Raw genomic sequence first — 26,482 nt, forward strand, 5'->3', positions numbered from 1 at the left:
ATCGAACGCTGAATAATGAACGCTCGAGTACGACGTGTGTGCATTCATGTAAAAAAATAGCAATATGCACACAAATATCCGCAGCAAGCACTCAACCTACTCATCTATTGTACCACCTGTAAACATAATTTGGAGAATGTGCTTCTAAACCATAGACTCGATGTTCAAACTTAAGGTCTTCTTTTAACTTTTAATTGAAAATGAATACATATCTGACACGGTGCCGTTCCTGTTTTTAAACAGATACTGTTATTTTATGTAATTTTTTTTTTATCACAATTAAGCTAACATTTGTAACTGTCTTCACGTCCCACTCCCTGCCGTGCTTCTGCATTGCCAATTCACTGTCTAAACATTTGAAAAACAGCACACCGTGCTCGCTCACGTTTCAGGTGATTAGTGGAATTCAGAGACACGATTACAAAAGAAATTGTCTAAAAACTTAAATTTAATGTTTTCTGCAGACATCAAACGAGACTCCAATGCAATCGTATCACCCGCACAGGGATTTTTTGTTCACATAAAATAAATACATTTGAGCAAACAAGCACGGGAAGCTTCGATGCGCCGTTTTCTAATTCAATATCGGGATTCCCAATGGATGAATAAAAAACAAAAACATGTTTATTGAGGAAAAAAATGGCAATCTGACAATCCACGTTTTACAGTTGTTCTTGAAAAAACATTTTCATCGAACATTAATGAGCAAATCCGGTCCCAGAAGCCGATGTTTGACGACTAAGCTCACAGACACAAGGGATGACGTATTTTCCATCCATGATTTGAACCATAATATGGATCGATAAATAATAACAACGAGCTCACGTGACTCGTGGAGGCAGTGTCAGCAATACGTAGTGACGTCCTTGAGGCCTGGCCTCAGTCTGGGTAAAGAATGAAACCTGAGAAGGTGCTGTATTTATTGTTGTTTCCTCCGTGCGCCTTCCCTCCGTCCAGCTTTACGTAGATTTCGTCCCCGGAGTCCAGGTGCAGCACCACGCTGTTACTGGCGTAGTCGTAGTTCTGGTCTGCGTCCTGGGCGATGGCACTGGCGCGGACCTGCGGGCCAAAAAGAGAAGTGTAAGAGGAGGAGGAGGAGAGGTATTCACTTTTAGGGAAAATATCATTCTAAATACACTCCTGCTGAGCGCCCGACTGGCCATTGAGTAGGGTGACCAGCATGGGCGTCCGCAGAAATTTTTCCAGGGGGGGGCAACATTTTTACTTCATCACCATCCTCCTACATGGTTGAGCTCAAGTATTAAATAAACAAATAAAAAAATCTAATAAGACAAAGAGCTTAAATAAACAAAGAAACCCATGGGGTGGGAGAAAAATCATGTGAGGCTTCACAGCAGATTACCTGGCAACCACAATGAAACAGAGGAAAAAACAAAGAAGCATTGGCATAGCCAGTAGGTCTCGCCTTTGGGACCTTATAAGTGTTTAGCCATGCAACACTTGAAGTTGTTGCACCAAGAATATTGTGCTAGACAACTAACCACGTATAAGGTCCCAAAGGGGAGACCTATTGGCTATGTCAATGCTGTTTTTTTTTTTTTAAATGACAAGCAGTGCTATAAGACTCCGGCTGCCACTTAGTCCACCACATCCCACGTAGATGCTGCAGCCATCTTTGAATGGTTTTAAAGCCAATTCAAAAGCTGTCACCAGTGTATGTTAATCCCTATCTCAACTGTGAGACTGCTCTCCTGCTTCCCAATTCTATTAAATACAAATGATGTAAAAAGAACATCCCTTTCTGAGCTGCACGGCTCATCCTACCGACGTTTCATGCGCAGATTTGAAATACTGATGGTTTGGGCTTCCCGGAATTCAACTGGTTGAGAGGTAGACAGGTGTAGAGAGGTAGAGAGAGGTTGAGAGAGAGAGGTGTAGAGAGGTAGAGAGACAGAGGTAGAGAGAAGTAGAGAGAGAGGTAGAGAGAGAGAGGTAGCGAGAGAGAGGTAGAGAGGTAGAAAGAGGTAGAGGTAGGGAGAGAGAGAGAGGTAGAGAGAGAGGTAGAGGTGTAAAGGTAGAGAGAGCGGTATAGAGATAGAGGGAGAGGTAGAGAGAGAGAGAGAGAGGGGGGGTAGAGAGAGAGAGGTAGAGAGAGAGAGGTAGAGAGGTAGATTGGAGATCCTAGCATTTCCAGAGCATTAAAGGCACTACTCATTTGTAACGTCATTCCTTTCACTGCACATCCTGCTTTATCTAAATAACTAGGGCCCCCAAATACAAAAGGATGTTGTGGTCATAAAGCTTACAATTTGCAGCATCACAGTGGTTGCTACTGCAAAACCCCTTTTTAGAGTTGTGTATAACCTTCATGATTGACAAAAGGGGTTCTGCATCTTACTTCATATTGGAATTTGGAGGGGCAGTGGAAAGGGTGCTATCTTCAAATTGCAATTTACAATGACATATATCAATGGTTTTCAAACGCAAAGGCAGTGGCAAACCGTTGATCTGATACCAACACTGAGCTGCAGTTGGTACATGATTCAGAAAAGAAAAGTTGTCCCTGTGGGACAGCTTTCCCTTCGTGAATCATGGCAGGCGACAGTGAGTACAGACAGTGGTCCAGGGGCTACACTCGATACTGCAATGAACATGAGGGACTGCCCCTTTGGAGCTTAAGGCGTAAACTCTTTAATCCATCTCATATGAAATGAAATGAAAAATTGCATTTGTATAGCGCATAACTGCCCTAGGGCCTCGCAGCGCTTGAAGATAAAATGGTTTAGCGCAGGCTCGGGGCAGATCAGCAGGATTTAGCAAACAAATGCGTTTTCAAGGCCTTTCTGAATGAGAGGAGGTTGCTATTTCCTCGGATGGCAAAGGGGAGGGCATTCCAAAGTCTGGTCGCCGAATGGGAAAAAGAGCGGCCACCCCAACGGGCTTTGTTAATTTTAGAGGAGGTGGCCAGCTGCAAGGTACCAGACCGAAGGGGGCGTGCTGGGACATAAGGCGTGACCAAAGGGTGCAGAATCGCTGGGCCTACACGGTGAAAGGATTTGTGCATAATGCACAAAGCTTTAAACTGCACTCTGGCAGCCATTGGGAGCCAGTGGAGGTCTTTCAGAGCCTTCCTCGCCGACTGCCGACGGGAGAGATTGAACAGTAGGCGGGCCGCACTGTTTTGTGTGACCTGAAGCCTCTGCAGTACCAAAGCCGGTGCTCCTAGGTAGAGAGCATTCCCATAATCCAGGCGAGAGAGAATCAGGGCCTGGACCATGGTCCTCCTCGCCTGGAAAGGGAGCAAAGGGAGCACCCGCCGGAGCATCCTCATTAGTCCAAAGCAAGTGGCGGCAGTCTTAGTAGCCTGGACCGAGAAATCAAGGGCGGTGTCAAGCCAGATCCCGAGGCTCTTTATCTGGGACTTGGGGGCAGGAGGAGCGCCAAGACATGGTGGCCAGACGGGTGCAAGAGCAGACGGGGAGGGATTTCCGAGTAGAATGATGTCTGTCTTCTCCCCGTTAAGCTTCAAACAGGAGGCTTGCATCCATCTGGCAACAGCCTCTAGACAGGGGCCTAAGGTGTCGGATGATCCATCTGCGTGGTCTAACGAGACCACAAGCTGCGTGTCATCCGCGTAGGTGACTATACGCACACCAAAGGGATGGACTATCCTGTCCAGAGGTTCCATGTAGGCGTTAAAGAGGGTCGGGCTCAGGGAGGAGCCCTGAGGTACCCCACACCTGAGAGGGTGTTTGGGAGAGACTATCTCACCCTCGAAGACCTGGAAAAAGCGCTCACTCAGAAAGGAGGTAAGCCAGTCTAGAGCCGCGCCCGACACGCCCATGCCCGCCAGTCGGTGTAATAGCGTGGCATGGTTCACCGTGTCGAACGCGGCGCTAAGGTCTAACAGGATAATGGCCACCTTTCCTCCCCGATCCAAAGTCGTTCTTGCTTCCTCTGTAACCGCTAACATAGCGGTTTCTGTGCCATGTTGAGGGCGAAAACCTGTCTGGGAGGCACGCAACAGACAGTTGGACTCCAAATAGTCTGTTAAGATATTGTTGGCGTGCCTCTCCAGCAGTTTACTCAGCCAGGGGAGCAACGAAATGGGGCGATAGTTGGACAAGTTGCTCTGGTCCAGGGAGGGTATGCAGACCCTTCTGTAATACTAGTGCTTATGGTGCAAAAAACAGGCATATCATGTGTGGTGCAGACACTTCTGTTCAGTTTTAACTCTTTTTCAGTTGTCAACAAAATATTTTAATTCATATTTTGGTTTCCATTGTTAACTGTTTTTTAATATATCCATTATTTTATTTTAGAAATAATGGATATATTAAAAAACGTATAACAACAGTTAACAATGGAAACCAAAATATGAATTAAAATATTTTGTTGACAACTGAAAAAGAGTTAAAACTGATTATTACCATGGAAAAGAAATTGATGAAACTTTAATGTTCGCTGAAAAGTGCACACATCCATCGGAACAGAAGTGTCTGCACCACCATGGTATATGAAAGGGCACCTAAAGAGTAGGTACTAGGATGTAGATGTAGTAGCACCAACAAAAGAAAGGAATATAGCTTGAGTACGAATAAATCACGAGTGCACAGAAGGACTTTCCAATTGATCTCGCAAAAAACAGGCAGACACACCCATTGCATCTCTGGGCGAATTGTGTAATTCGGTGCCGGCGTTAATGAGGCTTTGATGGTTTTCACCCCTTCCTAGGGCCCCTGGCTGCAGCTCCACTCTTCCTTAGCTTGAAAAATGTGCCCCCCCACCCCGAAATTTGACTCTAGGTGCGCCTCTGCTTCAAGCTGTGGGAGCAGCCAGGCCCGGACCTTCTCTGTTGCCCATCAGCAGCAGTTTTCCCGCTCATCAAGCAGGACCGTCATTGCAAGCGCTTTCTCGCGCTTTTGAAATTGACGACCCTGCAGACAAACACCATTGTGGGGGCTGTCAATAGTGACGGACCGGTGTTCGAGGGGGGGGGCAAGTGCCCCCCCTTGCCCTCCCCTGCGGACGCCCATGGTGACCAGATCTTGAAAAACAAAAACTGGGATATTTTGAAAAAATAGAAGAACTACAATTTCTCATCCACTGAATGGCGCAGAATGACAGCTCTCATCAAAATAGAATCACAGAAGATGCATTAACCCCTTGTGTGCTTCAAACCGCCCCGGCCGTCTGACATCATAGTGGGCGTGTGCTGACGACGGCTGGGTGCTGTCTGAATCCCGCCCACTCAATAAAACCCCCAAACAGCGTGAAAATTCGTGCAGCGCAGGAGAGGTTAAGAAAATAAATAAAATGTAATTTCTACAACCAACATCACACCTATTAATTAAATGGCTTACTTATACTTATATCAGTTGGTAACTAGCACAGCTGTAGTGCACCCCAAAAATATCCTCTCACTGTTTTCAGTCGGCACCCTCTAAAAACCGGGACAAGAAAGAAAATTGCCAAAATCTGTCAGGTCAGCTGAGGAAAAACCGGGACAGTCTGGGCAAATCCGGGACGTCTGGTTACCCTACCATTGTGCCACTCAGGTATTTCCTCAGTAGACTGCCAGCTCGGGAACTGCTTTCAGATTTGTCTACCATTACTGAACCATGCCCCCATGTCTCCATTATAGTCAAGGCCTCCTGTGGTGTGGAGCAGGTTTAGATATTATTGCCAGTGCTGATTTTGGTTTTCATTCTGAGCCCTGTACCAGTGGCAGACAATTATATTACCAGGGAGGGGGGTGCAGACACTCATACATACACCTCACTCACACTCATTCATTCACACACACACACACCCATTCATAACACTCAATAACGAGGACACATATACTCATACATACTGCATGCACACACCAACCCGAAAAAAACATAAACCTTACCTCAACAGCAGCTCTTTAACAGGAAAGCCTTGGAGGTCCCAGGAGAATTGGGATTGCTGGCTTCCCTCATTGGCTGACCTTAGGTCAACAAATGAGGGAAGGCAGCAGTGCCAAGCCTCGGATGTCTCAGTAGAGTTGGAACTGTGCCTTCCCTAACTGACTGACCTTAGGGAAAGGCAGCAATCCCAAGCCATGGAGGTCCAAGGAGGGTTGGGTCTGCTGCCTTCCCTCATTGGCTGACCTAACTAAGTTTAGCCAATGAGAGAAGGCGGCAGTCTCAACTTGTCATAGAGTGGGATGGGCTCAGTGAGACTGCTGTCCCCAGCCCAATCTGCGATGAGGTGTCACTGATAGACATTTTGCCCTGGACACTTCAGGGCTTAAAACTGAAGCACCCAGGTCCGAGGCAATAGGTGACGCATCCCTTTGTCAGAGGGGGAGGGACTTGAGGTACTTTTACCAGGCTGAGGAGGTCATCTTAGGCAGCCAGCAGATTGCGCGTCTTGACCATGGCTAGCTCCTAGCGGCCTGACCTGAACCAGAAGTTTGTCTGTCAGATCGATGGATGTTCAGCCTGACAGGGACTATTCTTGCCTGCAAAAAGGTGGTGGACATGGCCCTTCAGCCCATACGGACAGGCCACTGCTGCCCTGTAGCAAGCTGCCAACCCTCCTTCCTCCTGTTCTCTCACAAAGATCCTACAATACTTTACCCCTGTGGCCAAGGTGTTCATAATGCCATATATCACACAGTTGTGATGTTCTCCGAATTCCCACTTCTGAATCCACACATTTCCTCCCCACCCAGCATCTATCTGCCCACATACTCTCCGGAACTAGTACTCACAGAACAAAGGAAATAATTATGGGTCTTCCTGCTCATCACATGTTCTAAGTGCCCCACCCTTATCCAAATAGTGGTACTGTTTACACCCAACCTTTCCACCTAACCCAAACATACCCTAGGAGGTAAACTCACAGGGCCGGCACAGCAGCAATCTGCCAGGGCTGGTTGCTGTTCCCAATCCTGCCCTGCCTGAAGATATGAGAGCGCTTTACCAGTTGCTTTACAGGCAGACGCATTCATTTTGTTGGGCATGGGGGAAATTAAGTGATTTGCCCAGAATCACAATATGTTAGGCATCCCTGCCGAGACTCAAACCTGGTTCCTCAGTTTCGAGGTCAACCGTTCCAGCCATTAGGCCACATGTCCACCCCTGTATGTTTATTTTTCAGGACGCATACTATCTCGATGAGAAACAATTTACGCGGACTTCAGTTGGCGGTATATAAAAACAGTGGAAGTTTGTAATATTTAAACCATTTTTGGGCTAAGCAATGCATCAGTCATTGCAGGAAATAGACTGGACAATGTACATCTAGTGACACAAAGGCACAGTGGGGGCACCCCTGTAAATCAGGGATACACTCACTCCTCCACACTTGTAGTTTCCCTGCTGTATTTAGAAACAGGTTAAGACCCTGGTTTTTGATGATGAATCTTTGGTGAGGTCTGATGGCGAAAACCTTTATCCAACGGCTGAGCCGCCAAAGTGCTGCCGTTCAATATGCATCAGAAAGCGTGCCCAATGTAGGATGGCCATTCTTACGTACATTTCTGCTTTTCAAGACTGCCATGGAAATCCTGGCGGTCCCAAACATGAAAAGGAGAGATGATACACCCGTTCCCTTGGGCTGAGAGAAATCATCCTATGTGTCTGGGCCAATAATCTTTTTTTTTTCAAAACTAAATGGTTGCTTAGGGAGCTTGTTACTGAGAAACCAAACAAACTCTGCTGGGTGAGGGAAAGAAACATAGGACCCTCTAGGCAAAGATTTAGTGTTTTTGTTTTTTTCAGAAGAGCCACCATGGTGACATCACCATTTTACTGTTGGTATAGGTTGGTTCAGTGTACCTTCACGGGGGAAGAGTTGGAACTTGAGCGTTGCCTAAAACTCATTGAGAGCCCAAGTACTTGATTCTTGGGAGAATGATTGGGGCTAGTGAGGAAAATTATCAAAGGCATGAGACTGTGCAAGGGATTCATTGGACTGATACATTGCGTAATGTAATAGAACAATACTACAGCATTAACTGGGTGTATTGGGGTGAAATAGTCCATAGAGTGACTTGAACGCCAGGAATGAGAATTTGAATATGATGTACCTATAAATTTAATCCATGTCCCGTCAGTATGTTGGGCAGAAAGTAGACCTCAGAATGTTGCAACGTCCGTAAAGCAATGTTTAAGACTTGGACCAGAAAAATACATCGGCGGTAGGTCCATTTGCTGCTGATTAGGATACGTTTTGGAATTTTGGCAACGAGGTACGTATTTATTTCAAGTTTTTTATAGCATATCTCTATCAGAGATAGGTGACAGTGTACTTTATGTAGGAAGCAATGGGTAGGGATCTGGATCGCCAATATCTAATAGCGGGGTCATTTTGCGTGTTGAGCAGGCAAACATGGTCTCCAGTCAAGGTGGTGATAGAGATTTATCACATCTTACTGTCAATAGAAGTCCTAGATGTTGATCTGTGGTGGTGGGAAGAAGATCTTGTGGGGAAATATTTTAAGATGCTATGGAGGATGTGAGGAAGACTATCTCTGGGATTGATTGAGCGATAGGCATCATAGTGTCCTCCTGGAACCGATAACATCTGCGACATGACTGAGATAGGAGGTGGAGACAGGGAGAAATTAGAAGATTTGAGGGTTGTCCCAAACAAATGGTAGCAAACAAATTGTAATAGATGGTTAGTCCATGAAACTACGATTTCAATTCCAAAAGGTGGCTTTGAGCTAGTTTAGTTCTCTTTTTTGCCAGAGTAAGCCAATAGAAAGACAAAATCAAATATAAAATAAATATTTTTATTAATGGAATGCTCCAATCAATCTCAGTGACTGGTAATTACGCTGGGCCGCATTCCAGGCCATCATTTTTATCCATCCATCTGGCTTTATGCCCCAAAATGACACTCATAAGTAAAGCGGAAGTTTGCTCATAAATTATGTAAGGGCTATTTTAAATTACATTACTATTGAATATTGACTTTATTAATATTCTCTATGCTAGGAAGTTACTAGCACTTTTGTTTACAAACATTAACCCTGACTTTAGTGTGAAACAGTTGCTGAAGGGGAACAAAATCTTTAGAGGCTCCAGATCCTATCTGTATTAACAATACTTACCAATACTTATTAATCATGCATTCCGAAGCGGACCCTTATACCTACTTTACTGTGACATGAGTGATCCTGGATACTGTAAGGAAGTCCATCTTTTCCATGACTCCCTGTATTTTGTATATGGTAATTTGGTAGTTGATAACTTTAGTGCCTGCAGCGCCTAGAGCTACTTAACGGGGCACATTCACATTTACTCTGTTTAAAGACACACACTTTTTATTTTCTATTTCTGTCACTGGTGTGGCAACTATCAATACAAATGATTCATGTGCAGTTGCAAAGAGTACAAATATGGGTTGCAAGAATTAAGTTAATACCACTTCAATTGCGGCTTAATACATTATTCATAGTTTTAAAAATTGTAAATTTTTCAATTGCCCTGTTACAGGAGTTTATAGCTTGTTCTAGACAAATTAAGTGGTATTTTTATTTTAATATCTGAACTTTAGGAATCCAAACTATATTCTAAATACATAATGAATAAACTAGAATACAACATAACATTCACAGCATTGAGGTAAAGTGATCTGAAAATATCATTGGTGACATCTGATTTCTTTGTTGTGGTCTGGCTTGACAACACAGCTGTTGCCAGGCAATCATGTGAGCTCACGAGGGGGGCTTTGGCTCCTCCCTCAAGTTGGGAGCCAGGAGTACGTGTTTTAGTTAGACAGATGTTGAGTGCTTCCACAAAAAATTAAATTGCTTGCCCTCCACACAGCTGTGATCATTTTTGTTTATTTATCCAGATGCCTGAGTTGGATTTTAATGTCACACACATGACATTGTCATGCTAGTAAAGTGTCTTTGATAACTAGTAATTGATGTTTTTTTCCTGAAAGTAGCACATGTGGGAAGAGGGTAGTCACTAACCCTTCCACTAATGTTTAGGTGTGGCCTGGCAGTGCAACGTTCACCTGATCTTTTATCCCACACCAATATTATTTTACAGATCTTTGCTTCTACTCAAATACATATTAATTCTCCTGCGCTTTACTTGTAATGCTTCACATTACTATACGGCATTCTTTTAAAGTCCGACCTATTGGCATTGCAAATGCTTTAAAATGTGTGTATTATGACAAAACAAATTCCATTAGCTCACATTAATACATTTCAAAGACTTAAAGATTTCGGCCTGGGATCACATCGTTGACACCTTTGCAGAAGTCAAGCCTCCATCTGCTACTTCAACAGATCTGGCAGCAGTAGCCTGGAAGGAGGAGAAGAACTCGCATATGAATGCCCTGTTAGACGTTTAGGGTGTGAGAGACATTTGCAGCACATTTCCTATTCAGAAGTCCGGCCCGCCACCCTGGAGCTATACACTTCAGGAGACCTGGACCAACCAGGAGATCGGGGAAGATGCTCTTTGTAGCATAGTGGGCAATAATTGAACAATCCTAAGGTGAGGTCAGAGAAGCAGAGAAAGCTCCGCACAGCTTAGGCAGGGGACCGCCATCTTAGTATTTTGGTGCATGAAACTCTGGGTTGGGTTTTATTGTCATAAAGAATGTTCCTAGTAAAATAAATGTGTAACATTGCTAAACAAGAGAGAGGAGGAAGTCTGAAAGTTTTATATGAATTGTTCAGAAACTCATCACCAATAGCTGACTGCTTTACCCTTTAAAATACACCATTTGTCCAACTGCAAGGAGATCTCTGCCAGGAAGAGAAGAAAAGAGGAGACTTTTCCCATTGCTGCTGCTCCCTTCCCTGCTTGATTACCGAAAGAAGCCCACGTCTTGCCAGTGAAACCTGCTTAGCCTTGTGGGTTCTCCCTCCTGTCATGGAAATGAGCAGATTTTCTTCAGATAGAGAAGCCTGCTGCCTCCTTCATTGGACTAGTTACACCTGGGCATTCTCCGGTTCGCCCCAATAGAACTTTTTTGAAGTATCTGGAGGATGTAGAATTTCCAGAGACACAATAAGTGGCTCTCTGAATGGATGAATTTCGGAAGACTAGTTACAACTGGACATGTATACAGCTTGCCCCTGTGAAACATCCATATCGTGTCTGGAGGGGGCAGATAGTCATGAGTACAAAGGGGATTGCTGCTGGGGAAGTAATCTTGAAAACTAGCCTGGCAATGATGTTCCTGGTCATTCATCAGTCTATAATGGAAATCTCATAATGGCCGAGTAATTTAGCTTCTCAGAAAATTTCCGGTGAGTAAAACCAAGTGTCAAATTACTGTATAGGAATTACAGATGCACTCATAATTAGGGCCTATTGTAGTGTAGTTCCTATATTCCCAATAGGCTCTACGCATTGGAATAATACATCCTATAGATTTGACGTAGGTCTTAGGTCGACTAGGTCTCTATCGAATATATTAGACTTAATTGTGAGTGCCAGCTAGCTGAGAGGTCACTAGAAACTTTCTCAAATTCACAAGAAGGGATTAGTTTCTGACAACCGCATAAACATGACAACTTTGTTTCCCCAAGAATAAAACTGATCTTCAGAGTTGTGGAAACAATAGATAGATATTTTACTCAGTCAATCGTGCATACTTCGTTTCATCAGAGGTGCAGAGAAATAGAGAGACTGGTGTTTTCAATGAAAGGGTTTATTGAACAGTCTTCTTTCTCAAGCAAGTAAAGTGAACTGCTGCAATCGTAATACTGGTTGCAAAGTATAATGCGTACAGTAAGAAGAGTATTATAAAATAATACTGTAAAAGCATTGTATGGTTCCTAGACCATAGATGAATACATACATAAATAACAAAGGCTAAAAAGTACTCACCTGGTGCTTCTAAAATACGCCTACCCCAATGTACCTAACCTAAGTCTAGTATGAGGGAAGAAGTAAGTAAGGTGAAGCATATGTTTAGTTTTTCTCTGCCAAGAATCTAACCAAGATTTCTCTTAGGGTCTAATCAGCTCCGTACCTTGGTTTTAGAATGAAGGAGGTCTGGTATCTCTATCTCCGGACTCGATTTCCCAACACCCCGCAAGGGGAGTTTGGAAACACTGGAGCTGGATTCTCAGGGAAAGGAAGGACAGCTTCTCTGTCAGTGCATCAGCTGGAGAGTCAGCTTCCTTCCGCACTTGCTGTAGCGAGCTGCGTCAGGCAAGTAGATAGTTGAGCTGCTCCAAACCACAGTGTGTTTGCTAGGGCAAGTGTAGGCATATTTATACCTTGAAGGTGCCTAGTTTGATGTAAAGTCGGACATAATACCGTCACCAAAGAACCCCAAGGGAATGGTAGTTCTTTGAAAATGCCATGATTTCTAGGACAAATCAATATTCAAGTAAGGGGGTGTCCCTGACTGCTGAAGCCGAGTTTACCACAAAATCGTGGTGGCTTTTTGGAACTAGTGGAAGTAGCCATGCCTGTATTTGGACTGGATGGGTTATGTCTAAATTTAGGTATGATTTCTATGTCTATTTAAGGGCAATGTGATTTATACCTATATAAGGACATGAATCGGTAAAGTATGCTTGCTTCTAAAATGCTTTACACTATGTGCTCAAAAAATCTTTTTGTTATGCACCTTTTTTTAAACCTGATTGCACCTTCTACGACATCTAAACTGCATTTTTTGTCAATCTCACCATGCCCACAAATCTCCCTTAGACAAGGACAGGCACAAACACTAAGGGCCTAATTATGAGTCTGGCATTCTTGTTACTGCCAGACTTGCGCAGGCAGTCCACCGTCCTCCATATTCTGACTGTCACATTCTCCCCGCCATGGGGGTACATTCAGTGGGCAAAATGTGCCCCCTTTTCTGTATACTCCCAAAGTTCCAGCACGGCATAAACATCACTGTCCATGCCATGCTGGAACCATTTTGCTGTTCCCATTGTGGCGCCTGTTTTCCAGTCATCGTCCTGGGAAAGGCAAAGGACCGCCGATCGTATCACGAGTTGGACTCATGTAACACAATTTCAACTTGTGATACAGTTGGTGGCCCTTGCGCGGGTTTAGTGCAGCAGAGCTGGCGCCATTGCGTCAAACTCGTAATCAGGCCCTAAGATGTTAAAGCTCTGAAATATCGAAAGACAATTACATTGCAGAGGCAAACTGAAAAGTTGAACAAGAACTGCAGTGGAACAAACAATGTAAGCAATCATGTCAAATTCAAGGATATGGGTGACGTAAGGTCAGGGACTAATAAATTAAAGACATTGGGAGTGGTAGTTCTCAAGAAGAATGGGGAAGGGTAAAATCATAAGTTGTTTGGCTAAATGTGGACAAATGTTTAAAAAAATGAGATTGCTTCCATAAATCATATACTGATGTCACTACTCCAATGTTAGTCTTAAATTAAGTTGTGGTTCATAAAATTGGGTTTATTGGGGCCTAATGGTGCCTACAAACTTATTTTGAGACAATGGAAGGCAAAACTTTCTCCTTCTGTGGATAATTGTATAGATGAATTCATATGACAGTGAAGAATATTAGAGTATAATGTACCTGTGACAAGCAGAGGATGATGCATAAAGTACAATACGGACTATGTTTTGTGAATTGGGTACTTGAACACAAACACAGATATGGTATTTCTCTCCTTCCTCATTATTTCTTTTCTTATTTTCTATTTATTATAAAAACTCACTAACATATTTCAATTTCTCAGAAAGATAACCACTATACACACAATACTTTGATAATAGAACAAGTAAGTAGCACACATACACAGGAATCTCCAGGGGGAGACCAAACCATATACTAAAATAGTGAAATGTGAACCACGACTTAAGTCGGGACTGGACCCAGAAGATGTAGAAGAGTCAGGGACCCAAGGAACCACCCACGGTAAGTACCCAGGACCCCCACGGGGCGGTATGCAGAGTGGGAACACGACGCTTGCTCAATACAAGTCAATGGGTAAGTTGCAGTTGCAGTTTTAAAGAACAAAGACCCTTCCCAGCTGACCCTGAAGCAATCCCATGGAAGATAGAAGGTTGGAGAGTCATCCCACCTATGGATACCCCAGGATACCTACACCAGGGAAGCCTGGTGCATAGGTGGGAAGTGACATTGGAAACCGCCATAGACTGCAATAGAGGACTTCAGTGAAAATGTCACTGGTGAAGAAGGCAAAAAAGTCCTGTGGAACCCAAAGGTGGATTCAAGATGAGACATACCTGCAAGCAGAGGGGACAGAGTCTATGCCACTCAGGAGTGACCAGGAGGCACAAAAGACAAACGCCCACCAATGTCAGGGTTGTAGGAGGGTTGATGGTGCCATGGAAGTTGCAGCTGTGCGGACTAGGCAATGCTGTGGAAGACCCGGAGCCATTCACGAGTTGTCCCGCATCATATGTCGAGAGCCAGGGGGTCAGTGTCCGGCAGGGGAACCAACAAGCCTTGCCAGCGGCTACAAACGTATTAGTAAAAAAAGGTGCAGTGTCGGGACCAGCAAGGTCCAAGTGACTCACCCAGAGCAGGTAAGTCAGAGCAGACCCCAAGAAAGCAGGGGAGCCCAGTGAAGCCAAAGAAGACCCTCAAGAGGACCCACGGAACGAAGGCACAGGAGTCGCAAGAGGACCTCCAGCAGCTCACCAAAAGATGAAGGCCCACGGTGCAGAGGGTGGGGTGCAGATCTTGGCTGCAGGAGATGCTTGAGGCAAGAGCTTCTTGGAGCCTGAAGATCTATCGTGGAGAAAGTCAACAAGCCTTGGCAACGGCAAGTCGATGTGGTGCACAAGGGGACTGCTCCAGCGGTTCCCATGAGGGAAGACAGTTCAGGCCTCAAAGGGATTTTCAGAACTACCACCTGTGCTGCTGAATCTTTCGGAGTCTGTAGGAGCTCAGGAACAGAAGATCGGTCAGCTTTGTTGCAGTGCCTGCAGATGCAAGGAAGTGGCATTTTCACTTCACTGGAGATTCCTTTGAGTGTTTTGTATGACCACAGGCCTGTAGTAGAACCTGTATGGGGCACAGGCACACATGACGTGGAAGAATGGCCGGACAATGAGACCAGAAGCAGCAGGAGTCTTCTTAGGTACAGTCTCAGGTCCCAAAGCGAAGTCCAGCGAAGTCCAAAGTGCACAAATGGATGAAGATTAAGTGGTTACGGATCTGAATCTTGTCCCAGAACAGATCTAGGGACCCAACCACAGGTAAGCCCTTAAGTACCCTAAGCAAAGGGTTAAGACGATTCAGGGGTCCCTCCTAGAGTAGGGGCTGGACAGTGGGGAGGATACTCCCATGTCCTTTGTCCAATTTTGCACTAGAGCGGGAGTCAATGGCTCCCTGAATTGATTTCAACTGAAGTATGCAAGGAGGGCACCGAATGTGCCCTTCAAAGTAGTCTATAGGCACTGGCAAGCACCCCCACCCAGTTCCAATACACTAAGTCAATGTCTGGGAGGTGTACAGGAAACCTATTGACCTGCCTTCCCCTGCTTGAACTTGGCTCAGCAGCCGGAGGTCAGAATCGTGTCTCTGTTCGGAAGCAGCCATAGTTTGCTATCCGGGGCTATAAGACTGGTACCGGGAGCACTGAGGGCCTCCCGGAGGAGCTTTACAGTGCATGGAATCATACCCCCAACACCGTAAACGGTGATACCAAACACAACAGGGTTCGTTCCAGCAAGTTTAGAGATAACCATCGCTTAATGACACATGCCACTCTATGTATCGTAATGGCTGATGCACTTACAACCCAGAAGAATGGACTGGAGGGGTGCAGGCCTGCCTGCAGGATTGAAAGGCTTGTCTTAGGGGTAAGTTATAGGTTTTAAGTGCAGTGACCTTAGATATAAGGAAAGTGATATCTGTTGTAAGTGGTGCAAGCCCCAGTTTACACAGGCTCCAATGGCAGGCCTGTAGTCACAATTTGGACCCCTGGTGTACCTATCCTTCGGGTAGCTTAGACCAATATACTAGGAACTTACAAGGGTACATCAGTAGCCAATCTGGGGGGTACCTAAGTACTCACCATGTCCAATTTAGGTAAGAAGCACAAGACTGGGGTGCTGATTTGCAGGATCCCAGTCAGACAAGTCAGTGAAGCATAATGACACCAGCAAAAAGTGGGGGTGACCATGAAAGCAGATCCTACTTTCCTACAAATATCATCTGATAATAGTGATATGATGAATGATGAATAATGATAATACTTTTCGATTTTAAGAGTCTCATACGTCATCAGTAACAAATGCTAAAAGATCTGTGAGTGAGAACTAAGAAATACATCCTTCAATATTAGTTTGGTTCAGTCTACAAAGGAAGCAAATATAGCTGAAATGTACAAACTACATTTGGATTAGAGGGTAATGTCTGGATAAATGAAAAATGCAGAGAATCAATGCAAAATAATTTATGCTTTACTAACCACTTACCTGCTGAGGCTTTTACACCCTCCGTGCTGTGCCCTTTTTTGGATGTTTGGGGCACAGGCTAGGCCTTCATAACTTTTTTCTACAAAAGGTATCCAGGCCCCATATCTGTTTTCCCCCACACACACACATCTTGGGTAGTCTAAAGGTACCCAAGGCTCTTGGATTCCCCTGGAGGGAACCTAGAAAATAGCCAAAATATAGCAACATTTTTGTTTTTGTTGACATATGGCAAAAAGTGCTGTGCAAGAAAGAATGTTTTTTACTAAAATGGCATCAACAAATTCGTTTCTGTGCTAAGATTGTCATCTTCCCAGCTTTCAGAAACGAGTGAAGTTGTAAAAGAAAACCATTTTACCACAGCTTTTGCATTTGTCTAACTGGAAGTCCATTTTCCCTAATTTTTGTGGTTGTCTGGTTTTAACCTACTTGCTGTTTGTGCTGGAAACGGGAGTAGAAACCATGGGTGAAGCTAGAAAAGGGATAATTTCTGAAAATGAGACAAAGTTCCAAATTCAGCATCGGGTTATTTATGTAGATTGGTCACAGTTTTGCAAAATAACTTAAATGTTAAACTACAAAATAATATAAATAAGTAGGAACAAATAGCAATTGGTGACAAAATATTCATCTTTGATTCTCTACCCAATAGCCAATTTATAAAAAATAACAGACCCTTATGTCTGTCAGACCCTTCTGGGTTCAGAGATATTGGTTGTCTAATAATATGAGAAAAATAAACCAATACCAAGAGCCAACAACTGAGCTACAGTTTGTAATAGCTTTTGATTGTACACAGACCATGCAGCAATTCATATGGCAAAACATAATGGGGCAGATATACGAGGAAGTGTGTCAGCGTAGCAACGCAAGCCCTTTGGCTGCGCCACTCTGCAGCACCTCTGAAGCACAGGATTGCGACATATTTACAAAAATATGTTGCATTCCTGTGCTCTACCCTGAGCAGGTGCACAAACAGCTGTCATGCGCTGGCACAGGCAACCCTGCACCATGGTGGGAGGGTGCCTGCGTCATGGGAAGATTGTTTTTGTGCAGGAAGGGGCATCTTCCTGCACAAAAACAATCACTACAGGCATTTTCCTCTGTCAATGAGTGCTGTAGAATGCAGCACGCATTGAAAGAGGAACAAATGAGGAGAAATGAAAACATTTCTCCTTGTTAGGCCTCCCTATTCCTCCCTTGGGGAGGCGTAGCCTTCAAAAGCATTTCCAGATTTACGATTCCTTGTAAATCTGGAAATGTGTCTTGTTCCATAGGCGTTGCGTGGGAGCAACCACACCAACACTCATGGAACACCCCTTTCACGCAAAGTGCTGCGTGTAAAAGGGCCCTATTTACAAGGACAGGAAAAGCCACGCAGGGGGGCTTTTCCTGTCCTTGTAAATATGGGGCAGAGAAATACGCCACCAGTAAGTCACAAAAAGTGATGCACTGGTGGTGCAGGGACTTGTAACTCTCCCCCAAAGAATTAAAAATGGGCATGTAGGAAACCTATGTAGTTTTCAAATGTGCAAACAATACTGAGCATAGGCATAGTGGGTATCTGTACACCTCTTAATTTGGGGTTCTCCATACTTTCATGTGATTCAGAATTTACAAAATGGATCTTTCTTGCATACTGGCTTACATTTGAAAGCCAATAATGGAGGTAAACAATTCACAATAAGAAATGTTATAGTATTCTAGGGTCCTACACCTATCCCCATAAACCATTTACCCCACTCTGTGGTTGGGCTTAGCAAGCAATATAAAAATCCCTAAAACGCAACGTGGAGACATCAGCATTTCCTGTAAAAAAAATGACCTGTTTTGGTGAAAGAGTTGGCTGTGGTATTTGGATCTGAGCTTGGCCACTACCAAGGAAACCTTACCAAACCAAGACATTTTTGAAAACTACACATGCATTGGAGTCAAGAGTAGGGTGCCTTGCATGGATCCCATGATAATTTTGTTACCAAAATGTTTCTTACCACAATGTCCTGTGAACTTCAAATATTACCTGAAACACACATTTACTTTATATTTCTCTGAAAGAAACTTCCAGAATCAGTAAGAAACCACAAAATTCTTACAACCAGGCATTCCCACACTTCTCCAGATAAAAACGTTACCACACTTGTGTGGTTTGGTCTAGCACCCACTACGCAAAATACCCCAAAATGGAATGTGGAGATTTCAACAACTCCTGTCAAAAATGCCCAATTTTAGTGATTATATTAGCTGAGGTATTTGGGCTCTGGCCCACTTGCCACCTAGGGAAACCTATCAAACCCAGACATTCTTGAAAACTAGACTTCATGAGGAGTCTAGAGTGGTGTACCTTGCATGGATCACATGATGTTTTCAAACCCACAATGCCAGGCAAACATCAAACTTTGCTTAAAACCATGAATATTTCTCACATTTTTGTGAGAGAAACCTCTGGAATCTGTATGGATACACAAAATTCCCTCCACCCAATGTTCCTAACCTTCCGCTCATAGAAACACTACCCCACTTGTGTTGCCCCGCCTGGTGCAGTAAAATATAGGGTCCCAAAACTCATCATAGAGACATCATCATTTCATGTGAAAACAATGACCTGTATTGGCCACGGGGTAGCTTTCCTGAGGCATTTTTTAAATCTAGAGACCATGGGGAGTCCAGGATATGGTGCCTTGAATGGAACCCACAAAAGATTTCTTCCACACAATGCCCTGCAAACCTCAATCTTTTCATAAAATCACACATGTTCCATGTATATCTGTGACAGAAATGTCTGTAATCAGCATGGATCTAAAACATTCCTACAACTCAGTGTTTCCACAATTCTCACAATAAAATGCAGGTCCACTTGTGTGACTCAGCCGAGAGCCCTTGCCGTATAAGGCCACAAAATGCAACGTGAAGACACCGCATTATTTGTAAAAAAAAATGACCTATTTTGGCATGTTGGATAGCTACGGTATTTGGGCCTGGGCTCTACAGCCACAAAGGGCCACAAAGGAAAACGTAGAAAACACAGAGATTTATGTAAATTATATACCCATGGGAGTCCAAGGTGGTGCACAGCCTTGGTGTATCCCATGACTTTTATTTACCCACAAAGCCTTGCAAACCTCAAACTTTGTCTAAATTCACAAATGTTTCCTACATTTCTGTGGCAGAAACGTCCGGAAAACTGTGGGAATCCACAAAATTCATAGTGCTCAGCTTTTCCACACTTCTCTCGATATAAATGCAACCCCACTTCAATGCCACAACCTAGCAAATGGGCCCCAAATGCAGTATGAATACATTGCCACCCCAATCCTTCTTTCTTTCTGCTCATTTTTTCTTTTGTGCCTTCTGGGCTATCTGTTACACCGGGGCCAGATTGGGATAAACTCCCCATTCTGCCCTGTGGGCGAAAGGCCTATTCTTGAGTGAGCATAGCAGACATAAAAAGATGGACAGAGTGCTGAAACTTTTCAAACACTCACCCCCAGTCAAGAGATATGGGTAAAATCCATTGTTTTTTTTCTCACCATGACATCCCAGTTTGGACCCAGCCATACGCAAATCATTCCTGACCCTGCTCCCTATAGGAACAGTCCAGCCTGAACTGCCAAGCCAGGTCCTTCCTGGACTAGAAACAAGCACCCTGGGACTGGTTTCAGGGTATCACCCCTCATCAGCCAGGCTAGCTGCGATCCAGTGGCATAGTGAGCATACCGTTGGCCACTTAGGGCAAATATACCAAACACAAGATGATGGACGAAGTGCTGAAACTATTCAAACACTCACCCCTAGTCCAGACATCTGGGTTAAATCCATTGTTCTTTTGCTCACCATGCCACCCCAGTTTGGACCCATCCATCAGAAGGCTTTATCAGAGAATTCACGTTTTTTGGATCACTGAACGTTGTACCAGTATGTGGAAAAGGAAGGTGTTGGAGACCTCTATGAGAATATCTTGCTCAAAGAATATTACTAATCAAATAACAGCAACACCTTGTCTGAGAGTGACACTTTGATAGAAAAGGTTGAAACAATGTTAAAGCCTAAACCCCCTCCTTCCCTCCCCTTCTCTATATCCAACAAGAAGGGGAAGGAGAAGCCATTAGCAAAACGTTTTACTAGCAGCTTGGGAAAATGTACAAAGCTATTGGTCCCTATACTCATAAGAAGCTAGCATCAAGCAATGGCTGTGTTATGGCTGAACCTTTACATCCTGAACCTGCCACAGAGCCAACATCAAAGGACTGATCCTTTAAGATCACTGTTCCTTGCCAAAATCAATACTTTCCTTTTGAAGACTGTGAGACTCATTGTGAGCCTGTTTCTCTGAGTGGACCAGCGGATTCTCATATCATAGCCAGCTTTTTATCTGATAGGATACACGCCGTGACAAAGACAGTTGATGATCTAAATAAGGAACATAAGGACCTAAGAGTGTAGATTAGACTCTTAATAGATCAACTTCTAGCCATTATTCCTTTACTCCAACAGCTGGTCTCTGCAAATCCTCAGCTAATGCCTTTGGTATATTTGATGCCTCACCCTGAGTTTGTCTCATGTCAGGGCATCAACATTTACCATCTTCTAATACATGTGCAAGCTTTAGGTTAGGTACACACAAAGCCCATCAGTTGATTAATCAGAGGGGATTTTAATGTTACTTTCTCTATACCTACACTCTGTACCACAGCATTTAATCTAACAGAGGAAGAAGATGCATTTTGGGGTGTTCTAAAGTTAGATCTAAACCCTGTCAAAAGGTGGTCGGTGTAAGCTTATCGATTCCTGAGTCTATCTTCAAGTATGGGCTTAAGTGCATGTAATGGAAGTTTCTATATCTGACCATGCTGGTGTCCAAACCTGTAAAAGACTCCAACAGTCAAGTCGTATTAATTACATAGTTTGATCTCTTCAAATTTGGCCTTCCCTGGTAGACATAGTGGTTATTGATCATTGACAGTGATCATAATGCACTTAAGTTAACCCTAAGAAGGCATGTGGGCCAGCATGCCTTGCAATCGAAATCAAAGTTCCAGGGTGATTTATCCCTTTCAAATTACAAATGGGAATTAAAATGGACATTTGTGTCAACTTATTAAAATGTATTGGTGAAACTCTATGACTTGGTTGTAGACACACTAAAAGATATGAAAGGTGCTAAAGCTAACAGCTCTGACCCTAGGCAACTCTCAATCTACATGAAGGACTTTTAATAGACTACAAGCATCTCCAACTAGCGGTTGCAGCAATTCAAATTCAATATAATCCATCCAACAACACACCTGGTATAACACTCAATGTAGATTTGCCAAGTCAGACTTAATTAGAATAATTAAATCTGGCAATCGAGCAGAAATTTCCTTGGCTAAAAAATATTACAAAGATACCCTGACCAGGGCTAAAACTAACTGGGAAAATGATGAGTGAAATGGTTTGGTGGAAGCAGTCAGGATGGAAGATAACAAATCAATTTAGGGCATAGTTGTTCATGGAAGCCGACAAAGTGTACCTCATGTCAATTTCCATCTGCAACTAGAGGCGGGGTTGCAATACTTTAAGAGCTTGCATGTCAACAAGATCATCCCCCAGACTCAATAACAGAGCCTTCATTGGTCGACGCAATAGAACATCGTCTGAATCTTAAAGAGATCCTGAATGTCTTGAAGGTGATAGTCCCAGGGAAGGCGCTGGGCCCTCACTGTATTTCTGGGGATCTGTATGCAGTGGTACCTCTAGTTTGGGGCCCATATTTTTATATACAATTTCATTTGATTTTGGAAGGTGGTTCCCTTCCTAGATTTTAGCAAAATGCTGAAATAGTTCTGGTATTCAAGGACTTTTGGGATGATCCCTGTAGTTATAGACCTATCAGTTTAATTGACGCTTTGCCAAAATTATTCTGTCGCCTACTTTTGGGGAAACTGTTAGAGTGGGCCTATGAGAAATTAATATTATCAGATTTGCAGTGGAGCTTCCAACAAACAATAAGTACAGTGGGCCGACTATTTTGTCTTTGTACCATCTGTTGAAAAACCATAGTGTTGGACAATGGTCACTTGTTTGTGTTTTTTGTAGACTTGAAATCCGCTTCTGATTCGATCCCTAGGACAAAGTTATAGAAAGTGCTGAGTCAGATGGGGGTCCCAGATAATCTCTTGTTGGTTTGAATAAGATTGCATGCATTCAATTTCACCCGAGTTCGAGATGGATAATGGAGAGCAGACAGACTCTTTTAAGATCGAGAGGGGAGTCTGCCAGGGATGTGTCCTGGCTCCAACTCTATTTACTCTGTATATTAATGGTTTAGCAAAGTTTCCGGACTACCCTGGTAATGATGCTCCGAAACTGGGAGCCCATAAGATTCCTACCCTCTAATTTGCAAACAAAATACTTTTAATATCTAAAACCTTGCGATCTCTGCAGGGTATGGTGGATCGTTTTTTTTATTTTTTGTAGTGAGAGGGGGCTCCAACTAAATATCAGCAAGACTAAGTTCATGGCTTTTAAAAGTCGCAAGGACATGCTCAAGGTGCAGGGGGTAACCCTTCAGCAGGTTTAAGATTTTGTATATTTGGGAGTCAGTTTGGGGACAAAATTTAATGTGTCCTTGCAAATCAGTAAGATCACTTTAAAGTTACAGCAGGAGTCAGGAGCTGTGACTAAGCTGTTGAATGAAAGTCAGCCGAGAAAACTAGTCCCCGCATTATGAATATATAATGTGAAAGTAAAAGGCTCGGCCTTGTACGGGTCAGAACTGTGAGGAGATGGAAGGGTAGACGTACTTGCAAGGGCTGAAAACAGGTGCAAGAGGACGTTATTTAACCTCCCGCAGAGTGCACAGGACTTCCTCAAATTTTGGATGCAGGAATTTATCTGATTCATTACACTCTGATGTCGTGTATGTTACTATATTGGCATAGGCTTTGTTTACTGAGGAGTTGGTGAAGTATAGGCTTTTTTTAGGTACTATGGTTTAATTGCCATGTGAAAATTCCCTGGCTTGTCTACATTGAAACTATGCGTTATAAAATTGGTCTCCCTTCCTTATGAGAATACCATGACGAAGCAAGCCAAATTTCATGAACATCAAACAAAGAGCAACTTTAGGTATATTTTTATGGAGGCTGAGCTAAAGGAAGTTAAGTGTAGCTTTACTGACACCTTTTTTTTAAATTTTTTTTTTTTAAACCTTTATTTAGCAAGAAAGAAAATACAATTACAAGCCTACAACCCTCTGGGCCGGCTAGTGACATATCAGAGATGCAGTATAGCATTACACAGCTCATCAGCCGACAACCAAGGGTCCGGCAGCAATGGTGCATGATATTGGTCAAATCTATAACGATAAGATATGGAAAGGTTTCATTTTTTAAAACAAGCAAACAAAAATATCTAAGAAAAAGAGGAAAACGAGGCTGCATCCAAAATTGTTGTGTCTGTTCCATATGATACGGGGAGAGGCAGTCAAAGACAATATGGAAAAACAGGAGAACCTCCATGAGATAAAGGAGGGTGTGGGGAAAGGGGCACCCAGAGCCAGAAACATATCAATAATGTGATACAGGAGGGAGCCGAAACGTATACTCAAGGAGAACAAGGAGTGTCAGGGGGACCAGTGAAGGGGGGATCACATATCTCCCCACGGTATGAGTTCCATTGGTCCCATATCCTACCCCATTTTTTGGGCCTGCCACGGGAGACATAAACAATCTTCTCTCTGAACATGCACCAGTCCATATTTTCTTCCCATTTGGAAACTGATGGTGCCCTCTGAGATCCCCACAACTGTGCAATGTCCCTTTTCGTAACCATGTTTCCCAGCGTGACCCACCGAGTCCGAGCAACAGTGCAATCGTTCGGTTCCCATATGTTCAAGAGACAGCGCCTGGCTTCAGGCAGCAACTCAACATTCGTCACCTCACTCATCACCGCATGCACTCTAGTCCAGAAAGACACAACTTCCGGACATTCCCATACGATGTGGAGGAAGGTAGCAATCATACCACAGCCACGTCGACACAGCCCATCCTCAGAAAAACCGATAAGCATCAATCGCGGACCCGTGACATAGACTCGGTGCAGAATCTTCAGCTGAACGAGTCGCAGACGCGCCGGAATCGCGACCTCTTTGGGAGAGGATATCGCAGCCTGCCAATCCTCATCATCCAGTTCCTGCCCATCGTTAGTCCAGGTACCACGAAGCTGAACAAGCAAGTCCGATCGAGTATTGATAAGTTTTTTATAAATAAGGGAGATAGTGCCGTCTGGAATATGTCCGTCCAGCACCCTGTCTTCCAGGGGGGAGCTCTCCGGAATATCAGAACCGGACGGAAAAACCGACCCAATGGCATGACGAACCTGGAGGTATCGAAAATATTCCGAGTCATTCAAACTGTATTCCCGTTTCAATTCAGCAAAGGTCTTAACTCTATTCTTAACCCAGAGGTCACCTACCTTGCTGATTCCGATGAAGTCCCACCTATCAAAACCCTTTGACGTCCACAATTCACCAAGCCTCTCCGCGGCAAACAGAGGGGTCGCCCTGGTCAGCTTATCTACCCATCCAGTAGCCGCGGTCGCGCTGCCCCACACCCGCACAGCCACTGCAGTGGGTCCCGTCAGATTCTTTCTAGCGCCCCGAGAGTAGAGAGCCCTGTAGTAATCTCCCCCGGGTAACAGCCACCGGTCCATCTCGAATGCAGGATTCGGGACTGGACCGTACATGGCATGGTTCACAGCGCTCAGTTGAGATGCCCAGTAGTATCTTCTTATATCAGGTAACGCTATGCCCCCATCGTACCAGGGCAACGTAAGCTTAGCCAACGCAATACGGGGTCGGCCAGCCCAAACTAGCTTTCTCTGGAGGCACTCGATTTCACGAAAGTAGCTAGCCGGCACTAGATCAAGTGTGTTTTGTACGGCATACAAAAAACGGGGGAGAGACATCATTTTGAATAGGGCCGCCCGTCCCTGGGGGGACAAGGGTAGACCACACCATGCAGCGACGTCCGACCGAAGCCGGGCGAGTGGGGGCAACAAGTTACGCTCATAGCGTATCACAGGGTCAAGTGAAATATAGATCCCTAAATACTTAAAGCCATCACTAGAAACCGGGATCGGGCATACTCGGGCAGAGAAAGAGGATCACCGGTCAGCGGGAAGATACACGACTTGGACCAATTGATAACCAACCCGGAGTTACGTCCAAAGGAACTCAAAACATCAAAAAGGACTCCTAGTGACTTACGGTGGGACGTCAGGTACAATAAAATATCATCGGCATACAATGATATACGATCTTCGAAGTCAGGGGACCACCGAATACCCTTTAGTGAAGGCTCCCAACGGAGCCAGGCGGCAAGGGGCTCGAGCGCAAGTGCAAATAATAGCGGTGACAAAGGACATCCCTGCCTCGTGCCTCGCCCGAGAACAAAGGGCTCCGAGGCCCTACCTTTAACCACAACCTGCGCCAACGGCTGCTGATACAGGAGTTTAACCCATGCAATAAACTTCGGAGCAAAACCGAATTTGGCAAGAGTAGCCCACAAATATGGCCACTCAACCGTATCAAAGGCCATCGAGGCATCGAGAGAAACCAAGATGGCCGGCTCGCTGAGAGACCCCGCCCTCGCGATGGCGCCGTGAAGACGACGAAGATTGAGCACAGTATTGCGTTGGGGGATAAAACCAGACTGATCAGGGTGAACCAATTCGCTAATCACCGTGATCAGTCGGTTTGCCAAAAGTTTCGCCAATATTTTGGGTTCAGCATTCAAAAGTGAGATCGGGCGATATGATGAACAGCGCTCGCGGGGTTTGCCATCTTTATGGATAACCACAATAGAGGCCAGCCTCTGGTCCCTGGGAAGGAATCCAAGGTCTCGCGATGCCGCAAACATACTAAGCAGATACGGCGCCATTTTATCCGGGCATAGCTTGTATAACTCAACCGGTATACCGTTGGGACCAGAGGCCTTCCCCGAGCGAAGGGAGCGTTTAGCGAGCGCAACCTCATCAATGGAAAAAACAGCCTCCATTAACACCCCGTCCGACTCCGAGAGACTAGGCAACTCAAGATCACGAAGCAGCAAGTGCGAGTCCTCCTCTGGCATGTTCGAAACCGGCGCGTAC

The 26,482-nt window shown here is 44.4% G+C and overlaps 1 protein-coding gene across 1 annotated transcript in view; it reads right to left on the reverse strand.

The window, feature by feature from the left end:
• Positions 1-313: 313 nt before the first annotated feature.
• Positions 314-26,482, reverse strand: part of C1QL2 (complement C1q like 2) — a 75,261-nt gene continuing 49,092 nt past the window's right edge. The window contains exon 2 of the mRNA XM_078683982.1: positions 314-1,059. Coding sequence (XP_078540108.1) covers positions 880-1,059 — 180 coding nt within the window. The 3' untranslated portion in view covers positions 314-879. The remainder of the gene's footprint in view (positions 1,060-26,482) is intronic.

Source organism: Lissotriton helveticus, chromosome 3_1 (assembly GCF_964261635.1).
Source record: "Lissotriton helveticus chromosome 3_1, aLisHel1.1, whole genome shotgun sequence".
Taxonomy (NCBI): domain Eukaryota; kingdom Metazoa; phylum Chordata; class Amphibia; order Caudata; family Salamandridae; genus Lissotriton; species Lissotriton helveticus.